The sequence below is a fragment of the Electrona antarctica genome (genome assembly GCF_951216825.1).
Source record: "Electrona antarctica genome assembly, chromosome: 22".
Taxonomy (NCBI): Eukaryota; Metazoa; Chordata; class Actinopteri; order Myctophiformes; family Myctophidae; genus Electrona; species Electrona antarctica.
The window spans coordinates 3,951,852-3,963,695 of record NC_136805.1 but is presented as its reverse complement, the minus strand read 5'-3'; the positions used below and the strand labels follow the sequence as shown (position 1 = coordinate 3,963,695).

The window sequence follows — 11,844 nt, the reverse complement described above, 5'->3', positions numbered from 1 at the left end:
CACTCTGCTACCCCAGTGGGTCTCAAACACTCTGCTACCCCAGTGGGTCTCACTGTGGAAACACTCTGCTACCCCAGTGGGTCTCAAACACTCTGCTACCCCATGGGTCTCTGTGGAAACACTCTGCTACCCCATGGGTCTCTGTGGAAACACTCTGCTACCCCATGGGTCTCTGTGGAAACACTCTGCTACCCCATGGGTCTCAAACACTCTGCTACCCCAGTGGGTCTCAAACACTCTGCTACCCCATGGGTCTCAAACACTCTGCTACCCCAGTGGGTCTCAAACACTCTGCTACCCCAGTGGGTCTCAAACACTCTGCTACCCCATGGGTCTCTGTGGAAACACTCTGCTACCCCATGGGTCTCTGTGGAAACACTCTGCTACCCCATGGGTCTCTGTGGAAACACTCTGCTACCCCATGGGTCTCAAACACTCTGCTACCCCAGTGGGTCTCAACACTCTGCTACCCCAGTGGGTCTCAAACACTCTGCTACCCCAGTGGGTCTCAAACACTCTGCTACCCCATGGGTCTCAAACACTCTGCTACCCCATGGGTCTCAAACACTCTGCTACCCCAGTGGGTCTCAAACACTCTGCTACCCCAGTGGGTCTCACTGTGGAAACACTCTGCTACCCCATGGGTCTCAAACACTCTGCTACCCCAGTGGGTCTGAAACACTCTGCTACCCCAGTGGGTCTCAAACACTCTGCTACCCCATGGGTCTCACTGTGGAAACACTCTGCTACCCCATGGGTCTCAAACACTCTGCTACCCCAGTGGGTCTCACTGTGGAAACACTCTGCTACCCCATGGGTCTCACTGTGGAAACACTCTGCTACCCAGTGGGTCTCAAACACTCTGCTACCCCAGTGGGTCTCACTGTGGAAACACTCTGCTACCCCATGGGTCTCACTGTGGAAACACTCTGCTACCCAGTGGGTCTCAAACACTCTGCTACCCCATGGGTCTCACTGTGGAAACACTCTGCTACCCAGTGGGTCTCAAACACTCTGCTACCCCATGGGTCTCAAACACTCTGCTACCCCATGGGTCTCAAACACTCTGCTACCCCATGGGTCTCACTGTGGAAACACTCTGCTACCCAGTGGGTCTCAAACACTCTGCTACCCAGTGGGTCTCAAACACTCTGCTACCCCATGGGTCTCAAACACTCTGCTACCCCATGGGTCTCACTGTGGAAACACTCTGCTACCCCATGGGTCTCAAACACTCTGCTACCCCAGTGGGTCTCACTGTGGAAACACTCTGCTACCCCAGTGGGTCTCAAACACTCTGCTACCCCATGGGTCTCAAACACTCTGCTACCCCAGTGGGTCTCAAACACTCTGCTACCCCAGTGGGTCTCAAACACTCTGCTACCCCAGTGGGTCTCAAACACTCTGCTACCCCATGGGTCTCAAACACTCTGCTACCCCAGTGGGTCTCAAACACTCTGCTACCCCAGTGGGTCTCAAACACTCTGCTACCCCAGTGGGTCTCAAACACTCTGCTACCCCAGTGGGTCTCAAACACTCTGCTACCCCATGGGTCTCAAACACTCTGCTACCCCAGTGGGTCTCAAACACTCTGCTACCCCAGTGGGTCTCAAACACTCTGCTACCCCAGTGGGTCTCACTGTGGAAACACTCTGCTACCCCAGTGGGTCTCAAACACTCTGCTACCCCAGTGGGTCTCAAACACTCTGCTACCCAGTGGGTCTCAAACACTCTGCTACCCCAGTGGGTCTCAAACACTCTGCTACCCCAGTGGGTCTCAAACACTCTGCTATCCCAGTGGGTCTCAAACACTCTGCTACCCCAGTGGGTCTCAAACACTCTGCTACCCCAGTGGGTCTCAAACACTCTGCTACCCCAGTGGGTCTCTAAACACTCTGCTACCCCAGTGGGTCTCAAACACTCTGCTACCCCATGGGTCTCAAACACTCTGCTACCCCATGGGTCTCAAACACTCTGCTACCCCAGTGGGTCTCAAACACTCTGCTACCCCATGGGTCTCAAACACTCTGCTACCCCATGGGTCTCAAACACTCTGCTACCCCATGGGTCTCAAACACTCTGCTACCCCATGGGTCTCTGTGGAAACACTCTGCTACCCCAGTGGGTCTCTGTGGAAACACTCTGCTACCCCAGTGGGTCTCACTGTGGAAACACTCTGCTACCCCAGTGGGTCTCACTGTGGAAACACTCTGCTACCCCATGGGTCTCAAACACTCTGCTACCCCAGTGGGTCTCAAACACTCTGCTACCCCAGTGGGTCTCAAACACTCTGCTACCCCAGTGGGTCTCAAACACTCTGCTACCCCAGTGGGTCTCTGTGGAAACACTCTGCTACCCCAGTGGGTCTCAAACACTCTGCTACCCCAGTGGGTCTCTGTGGAAACACTCTGCTACCCCAGTGGGTCTCAAACACTCTGCTACCCCAGTGGGTCTCAAACACTCTGCTACCCCAGTGGGTCTCAAACACTCTGCTACCCCAGTGGGTCTCTGTGGAAACACTCTGCTACCCCAGTGGGTCTCACTGTGGAAACACTCTGCTACCCCAGTGGGTCTCAAACACTCTGCTACCCCAGTGGGTCTCACTGTGGAAACACTCTGCTACCCCATGGGTCTCAAACACTCTGCTACCCCAGTGGGTCTCAACACTCTGCTACCCCAGTGGGTCTCAAACACTCTGCTACCCCAGTGGGTCTCAAACACTCTGCTACCCCATGGGTCTCAAACACTCTGCTACCCCATGGGTCTCAAACACTCTGCTACCCCATGGGTCTCAAACACTCTGCTACCCCAGTGGGTCTCAAACACTCTGCTACCCCAGTGGGTCTCTGTGGAAACACTCTGCTACCCCAGTGGGTCTCACTGTGGAAACACTCTGCTACCCCAGTGGGTCTCACTGTGGAAACACTCTGCTACCCCAGTGGGTCTCACTGTGGAAACACTCTGCTACCCCAGTGGGTCTCACTGTGGAAACACTCTGCTACCCCAGTGGGTCTCACTGTGGAAACACTCTGCTACCCCAGTGGGTCTCAAACACTCTGCTACCCCAGTGGGTCTCACTGTGGAAACACTCTGCTACCCCAGTGGGTCTCAAACACTCTGCTACCCCAGTGGGTCTCACTGTGGAAACACTCTGCTACCCCATGGGTCTCAAACACTCTGCTACCCCAGTGGGTCTCAAACACTCTGCTACCCCAGTGGGTCTCAAACACTCTGCTACCCCATGGGTCTCACTGTGGAAACACTCTGCTACCCCAGTGGGTCTCAAACACTCTGCTACCCCAGTGGGTCTCAAACACTCTGCTACCCCAGTGGGTCTCAAACACTCTGCTACCCCATGGGTCTCAAACACTCTGCTACCCCAGTGGGTCTCACTGTGGAAACACTCTGCTACCCCAGTGGGTCTCACTGTGGAAACACTCTGCTACCCCAGTGGGTCTCACTGTGGAAACACTCTGCTACCCCAGTGGGTCTCACTGTGGAAACACTCTGCTACCCCAGTGGGTCTCAAACACTCTGCTACCCCATGGGTCTCACTGTGGAAACACTCTGCTACCCCAGTGGGTCTCACTGTGGAAACACTCTGCTACCCCAGTGGGTCTCAAACACTCTGCTACCCCAGTGGGTCTCAAACACTCTGCTACCCCAGTGGGTCTCAAACACTCTGCTACCCCAGTGGGTCTCACTGTGGAAACACTCTGCTACCCCAGTGGGTCTCAAACACTCTGCTACCCCATGGGTCTCAAACACTCTGCTACCCCAGTGGGTCTCAAACACTCTGCTACCCCAGTGGGTCTCAAACACTCTGCTACCCCAGTGGGTCTCACTGTGGAAACACTCTGCTACCCCAGTGGGTCTCAAACACTCTGCTACCCCATGGGTCTCACTGTGGAAACACTCTGCTACCCCAGTGGGTCTCAAACACTCTGCTACCACAGTGGGTCTCAAACACTCTGCTACCCCAGTGGGTCTCAAACACTCTGCTACCCCAGTGGGTCTCACTGTGGAAACACTCTGCTACCCCATGGGTCTCAAACACTCTGCTACCCCAGTGGGTCTCAAACACTCTGCTACCCCATGGGTCTCAAACACTCTGCTACCCCATGGGTCTCAAACACTCTGCTACCCCAGTGGGTCTCACTGTGGAAACACTCTGCTACCCCATGGGTCTCAAACACTCTGCTACCCCATGGGTCTCAAACACTCTGCTACCCCAGTGGGTCTCACTGTGGAAACACTCTGCTACCCCATGGGTCTCACTGTGGAAACACTCTGCTACCCCAGTGGGTCTCAAACACTCTGCTACCCCATGGGTCTCAAACACTCTGCTACCCCAGTGGGTCTCACTGTGGAAACACTCTGCTACCCCAGTGGGTCTCAAACACTCTGCTACCCCATGGGTCTCAAACACTCTGCTACCCCAGTGGGTCTCAAACACTCTGCTACCCCAGTGGGTCTCAAACACTCTGCTACCCCAGTGGGTCTCAAACACTCTGCTACCCCAGTGGGTCTCAAACACTCTGCTACCCCAGTGGGTCTCAACGTCTTGTCTTGCTTCTCCAGAAAGATGAACCAGACGCCTTCAAGGAGCTGGGCACAGGAAACCGCATCGCCACCTGGCTGCTATACGTTAGTAACCCTTTAATTAATCACATTGTCAGCTGTGAATGATTCTTATCGTATCAGTTTATCAGAAGAAGAAATAATCTGGATTTCTTGAATAGTTCCCATGCATTCTGATTCTGACCTGTGGGTCATTCTCTCTCCTCTATGCTGCAGATGAGCGACGTGGCCTCCGGGGGCGCCACCGTCTTCACAGACATAGGGGCGTCTGTGGTGCCCAGAAAGGTACAGATCACAGCACATCTACATCACATGGCAACACACAGTGGCGTGCACAGACATTCTGAGGGGCAGGTGCTCAAGTGAGAAAAGGGCCCCTTTTGAAGTGCAGGTGCTTTAGCACCACCTGGTGTCTATCTGTGCACACAACGTGGAAAGTAACCAAGGGCATTTGCATATGTACTGTACTTAAGTACAATTTTGAGGCTTAAAGGACCACTTCACCACTTTTCAACTTCTCTTCCTATAATTGGTCCTCACTAATGATCATGATAAAATACCGCAATTTTTTTCTACTCAATCTGTGAGGGCTGTGGGCAGTTCAGAAACCCGTCCACCAGTGACATCATCGATGGGGATTCCAAGCCAATAGAAACTACAGGCTTTCTTTTCCTGAAAAGTTGCAATGCAAAAATGGAAGCCATCGGTCTCACGATAATACAAATCTAAATATATTTTAAAACAAATCTTGTTTTAAAAAAGAATCTGCCTAACGATGATGTCACTGGTAAACGGATGTCTGAACTGCCCACAGCCCTCCTATATGAGACACAGAACGAGCAGAAAAAAATTGTGGTGTTTTATCATGAACATTATTGACCAATTATATGAAGAGATGTTAAAGTGGTGAAGTGGTCCTTTAAGTAAAACTTGTGAGTACTTTTTGAACCACACATGCTGATAATGCTAGTAGAGACTAGAGCTGTGGCTATCAATCCAATCCACTCTGTTTATAGAGCACCGAAGTCTGACGTCGACATTGGTAGAGGCTGTGCGCCAAGTCCACGTGTTCGTGTACTTTTTATTTGCATTGCAATCCTTAGCTGTATGGCTACCAAAACGGTGCTAGTGTGTGGCGTCTCCTTTCACAAATTACATATTAGGACTCAATTGGCAACATTTTTCAGTGGTGAGATTTTATTTATCTTTAATCCATGTGTATATAGGGGTCAGCCGTGTTCTGGTACAACCTCTTCCCTGACGGAGAAGGAGACTACAGGACCAGACACGCAGCCTGTCCTGTCCTGGTGGGCAACAAGTGGGGTGAGTCGGCCATCTTTGTCTCCAGCAGCCCAAGGCATGCATGGGGAGAGTATGTTTTGCACTCCGTGTGTGTGTGTGTGTGTGTGTTGACTGTTCGCTGCTTAGTTCACCTCCCAATGTAGGAATGAATGGACCATTGTAAGCGCTTTGAGTAAGCACGTAGTGCATAGAAAAGCGCTATAAAAATGCAATTCATTAGTATTATTATTATTATTATTATTGATGATGTCTACTTACTGTGGGCGGCGGTGGCTCAGGGGTAGAGTGGCTGGATGGTAACCGGGTGCCAGTTCGATCCCTGTGGGCTCCCCCAAAGTTAGCGTCAAAGTGTCCTTGAGCAAGACACTGAACCCCTAATTGCTCCTGATGTGCTGGTTGGTTCCTTGCATGGTTTCCACCGCCATCGGTGTATGAATGTGTGTGTGAATGGGTGAAGGTAATGCACAATCTATGTAAAGCGCCTTGGATAAAGGTGCTATATAAATGCACCATTTACCATTTACCTGTTTTTATCCTCTTTGTCTTCAGTTTCTAACAAATGGATCCACGAGCGAGGCCAGGAGTTCAGGAGGCGCTGTGACCTGACGGAGACGGTCTGACCGGACGCCCCAGCACTCTTCCTCATCTGAGCCCCCCCCCACACTCCTCCCCCTCTGAGCCCCCACCTCCAACCATCCCCCTTTCATTTCCTGTTCCTTTGACTGCTGACTCTGAAGTGACACCTCGATTTTTTTAATCTGAAGTATGTATGTGTTTGTTAGTGTGCGCGACTGCGCGTGTGTACTGTATGCCTGACTCGGTGTGGATTTTTTGTGTGTGCGTGTGTGTGTGTGTGTGTGTGTGTGTCAAGTTAGTGCCTTATTTCGTGTACAGTAAAATCCTCAGTGTTCATTTAACTCCGGGAGGGTTAAAAATGGACGGTCCAGTCAGTTGTATTTCTACGGCTGCCAAATCTGATAGATAGATACAGTAGATAGATAGATAATCACACACACAGACAGCCTTCTTGGTGTCTCAGCCCTGAGGTCCTTCAGGGACAAACGCCAGATAAAAACACTGACATTTGTAGCTAAATGAAAGAACACTGTGTCTCTCTGTGCCTCAACCACTCCTCCCTCATCTGAACGGAGCAGAGTTACCAGAAAATGCACTAAGATATGATATTAGGAGCAGTTTGTCCTTTATGATATGCTGTTGTTTTTTGTTTTGTTGTTTCTTTTGCATGAACCCTGAGTTTAATGTTCAGGGATCATATTATAGCTTTTTTCGACTACAAGAACTATATAAGTGTGCCGTGCCATAAAAGGGTATTTGACAGCTTCTGTTTTCCATACATACTACACAAGGTTTCAGATAAGGTTCTTAGAATCTAATCTGGGCCCTAGCTGCCTATGAGGGAGTGCTAACCTCCAGTTCTCAGAACACAGAACTTGTATACTGAAGGGTTTTCCCAAAAAATGGCTAAACCAGCTGATCTACAAGCTCACAGAGAGTCACATTGCAACGCACTGTGAGCTTGTAGATCGGTTACATTCACAATTTTACTTTACTTGTATTTGTAAAGGTAGTGTACGTACTGTACCACCTCCCTGGTTCTGGTTATAATGGAAACTTAAGCCACAACAAAGTCATAACCTCTGACAACCTTGTAGTCGAAAAGAGCCAATAGTCTAGTGGTGTTTTCAGCCAGTGGAAGACTGGAAGTCACACTGACTGAATCATATATCAGTTCCTGGTTGAGTCTTATTTGAGTCTATAGTGTTACACTATGCCAAGTGATACTGTTGAGAAGTATTGCCTTGTTTTGCAGTACCAATATTCAGGATAGAGGCGTAAGAAATGCATGAAGGAGGACTTTTACGATTTAAACCACTACATGAACACATTGTTGCTGTCGGGGGAGGAAACCACCTAACTCCATTCTAGAGTTTTTTTATTTTCTTTTTTTGCATAAATCAGTGCTATTGAACACCTTTTACGTCTGTGTGTTGTTTCGAAAGTATTGAATCAATGGAAAGTATTAAAACGTGCTTGGGACAAAACCTCTTAACTCCATTGGACCCTCAAACTGACTGCTAAAGGCAGCTAACTCCACCACCTCTCCCCCCTCTTCTCATGGAAGTAATTGACAATATATATAAAGTCACAACACCAGCTTTGATGAGGCTGTATTGCTTTGTTTTCAAAATATAAAGGATTTCTTCATTTCAGTTAGGTGGTTTCTCCCCGACAGCAGCTAGACATCCATGTCAACCATCATATGCTTCTTATAGTTCATGCTTTAATGCAGGGGTCTTCAACAGTGGGTCCGGGACCCCTAGGGGGTTCATGCTTTAATGCAGGGGTCTTCAGCAGCGGGTCCGGGACCCCTAGGGGGTTCATGCTCTAATGCTGGGGTCTTCAACAGCGGGTCCAGGACCCCTAGGGGGTTCCCGGACCCGCTTGTCTCTCTCTCAGCGAAGGGTAACCTGACTCCGCCAGATTGCGGCAGTATTGAGTTCACAAGTTCCCTCCTCCTGCCTGGATCTGGGCTCTCTCAAGCAGAAACGATGAACCCGGAAGCAGCGGGACAAATATGATATCTCCATAATAATTTTGAGTTGTTGTCTTGTTAGGTTGTGTTTACATTTGCACTGTTATGTGGCAGCGCTTCAATACGTCATCAGTATCGAGTTGATCCCGCCTCTAGCATATCTCTCCGGTCAGAAATGGCTCGGAGTGCATCGTCTCTGCCCGAGAGGAACCAGATGGGCAGATGGGAGCAGGAGGAGGAACTCACTGCTGCCACCAGCTGGCGGAGTCGGGTTAAGCGAAGGGGGAAAGGGCCCTGTTCTAATGACACAATCCTTTTCTCCTCTTAACGAATGGAATGTGCAGAAAGTGCAATGTGACGCTCTGATGCAGCTTTCTGTTAAGGCTGTGGATTTGTATAAAGGTAATTGAGATACTTTAATTTGGCTCCAGTTGTGTTGGTAATAAAGACCTTTTTTTTTTTGTATACATTTTTCCATCCATCCATTCATTCATTCATTGATCCCTCCATCGTTGAGCTGTACTGAGCTGATAAAAACGTGTACAAGACGAGAAATGTCACTTTGCAAAAAGAAACGTGTGCGTGTGTGTGTGCGTGTGCGTGTGTGTGTGTGTGTGTGCGTGTGTGTGTGTGCGTGTGCTGTAGCTACATGTATGGGTTTTTACCTCTATGTATGCAGAGAAATGTTTTTTAGATAAATAAATGTCATGTGAATATTAATATCGAGTGTGATATGGTCTATTATGTATTCTGTATGATGTGATGTAGTACTTTATTGTCAGTTCACACTGAAATTTGTCTTGCGTCCCAGCAGCCAAGTATGCAGAACACACACACACACACACACACACACACACACACACACACACACACATTTGACATAACCCAAAGAACAAGACAACTTACATACATAAAGACATGAAGACAAGAGCAATGTCCACCGCCTAGATTACCCCATAGAAGCTCATAGATTTCTGGAGGACCCTGGCACAAAATATTGGGGGGCCCACTCCGTAGCCAAATGAATCAATCTGGGGCCCTTGACATGAAGAAGGTTTGAGGCCTCCCCCTGGCCAGCCGGGGCGCCTGATGGAGGGGAAAGGAACTGGTTGGAATAACGTGTTCCTTCCAAGCGCTACGTCCAACCAGGGAAACTCCCCCATGTCAGGTGTAAAGGAGCAACTTGGACACTCCGGCATGAAGGAAGCATGAGTTCAAGTCTGTTGCTCTCCCCATGTCCCCCATATATGGGGACTAGGTTGGCGGAGGGTGTGTAGAGCCCAGGATCACATTAGATAATTGACACGGGGGTGAAAAATGGGTTATAAAAACGGACGAAAATCACTCCGAGACCATGGCCTCGGACGGCATACTATAGCACGCCGTTTTTCATCATTTTTGAGGATTTGAAAAAAGACAAAACATTTCAAAGTAATAACTTCCAGCACGTGTTTCCACAGTAAGCTGAATTATAAAAAGTGTGAATGGAGTTTCTAGGTGAAAGTCATTTTTTGTGGGCACCTGATTTATTTGATAAATAAGTGGCCAAATACACTATATATGTTTTATGGCCATATATTTCTACAAAATACAAAACCTGTGATGTGCAGTCATTTCGGGGATAAACAAGGAATTGAAGGGTCAATAAAGTTGTTTTAAAGATGTACTGGGCATGTTCAAATCATATACTTTACATTTATTATTCCAACCATTTTCCAAAGCATAGACTTACGTTTTGGGGATGGTAATTTAACATTGAGGTGCCCACTGGCACTGGACCTGTATCCGTCGCTGAGTGTGGCTGATGATGGGTTCCTTCCATCACCCCAGACTCCAGAGAGTGGATTGTCACATACATCCATACAGCTGAGGGGAATGTGACGCCATGGCTGCTGCCTCCTCCTTTTCACCTTTCTCTGCTTCTGACCTCCCCATGGATGGATGGATGTCCTCCAGACTCCTGCTCAGCTCAATCAGCAGGACCACACATGACACGAATACATTTTCTTCCAGTTCGTCGTCAGATCGTCTTGGTACAGAGCGCCCCCTGGTGACTGTAATAATGTCTATGATGAATGAATGCATTTCCTATGTAGGGCCTACTACAGCTCAGTCGCTGTGTAAAGTGGCTAGTGTTCAGAGGGTCACCAGAGATTTCGACCCAGGACTATTCGACCCGGACCATTCGACCCGCTCTCGACCCGCTTGGACCTGACTTTTCGACCCGGACCGCGAGAGAGAGAGAGACAGAGAGAGACATAGAGAGAGAGAGAGAGACAGAGACATACTAATAATAATATGTACATTGATTTACCAAACAATTATTGTGTTGGTGTTTTTATTTACCAAACAATTACAAAGCTAATGGAGGCTAATGGAGGCTAAAGGGAGCCACCCACAGAGACACAGAGACACAGGCCATCAACGATCACATTCCTAAGGCTAGCAGCCACCATCCTCATCCCCATAGCAGAGTATGACGTTTTTTGCTAGTGGGGTTTTGTGAATAATCACATGAAGTATAAAAGTATGATATATATAAGAAAAGTTATAGCTATAATGGTAATGCCTTTATTGATTGTATGCTGTGATTTGAATACACTATATTTTGTCATTCAGTCATAAAGTGACGTTCAGTCTACACATTAGCAGCAGCTCTGTGTTGTCTGACAATTATTCTTGCACTCATTTTATTCTCCCATATAGAACGACACAATGTAACATAGCTCTGTTTACACAATGCTGTACCCCCCTCCAACTGTATATGTTCCCCATCTTAAATCCTGAATATGGAGAATTAGGCATCATATATGAGATGCGAATATTATAATTGGGATTTCATTTATATTGCATATTTCATCTTACTTACATTTTGTTTACAAGGTGAACCCTCTAGGGGTTACACCGTTTGTCTGTTTTTATGTTTTGTGTGAGGACTGCGGATGAAAATTAGCATCTTTGCTAATCCCGGTGTATTTACGTTCATGTGACGTTCATTAATATGCTCTGTCCTGTCTAAATAAACAAATAAAGTAAAGTAAAGTAAAGATAATTCGACCCGGTAAAAACGGGTCGAACGGACTCGAATTTGCGGTTGGTCGAATAGTCCTGGGTCGAAATCTCTGGTGACCGTTCAGAGGGCAGCTAGATGTTTCTGTCGTTGGTGTTGTTAGGCATTTTAGATAACAACATTTAACTTTAAACCTTGAACTCGCAAATCATTAAAAGTTCTAATTGAGTTAACAGTGGTCTACCGTCTCAAGTCTTTAATGTGTATTATTATTATTATTATTATTATTATTATTATTATTATTATTATTATTATTATTATTATTATATATGTTTTTGTTTGTACATTTTAAATTGTATTACATTGTAAAATGTGATTTATTTACCCACGTTGAAAA

At 47.8% G+C, this 11,844-nt stretch overlaps 1 protein-coding gene across 1 annotated transcript in view; it reads left to right on the top strand.

The window, feature by feature from the left end:
* p4ha1a (prolyl 4-hydroxylase, alpha polypeptide I a) overlaps nt 1–8,902 on the top strand; it is a 38,366-nt gene extending 29,464 nt beyond the window's left edge. The window contains exons 12-15 of the mRNA XM_079493523.1: nt 4,582–4,647; nt 4,798–4,866; nt 5,808–5,904; nt 6,433–8,902. Coding sequence (XP_079349649.1) covers nt 4,582–4,647; nt 4,798–4,866; nt 5,808–5,904; nt 6,433–6,503 — 303 coding nt within the window. The 3' untranslated portion in view covers nt 6,504–8,902. The remainder of the gene's footprint in view (nt 1–4,581; nt 4,648–4,797; nt 4,867–5,807; nt 5,905–6,432) is intronic.
* Nucleotides 8,903–11,844: the final 2,942 nt, after the last annotated feature.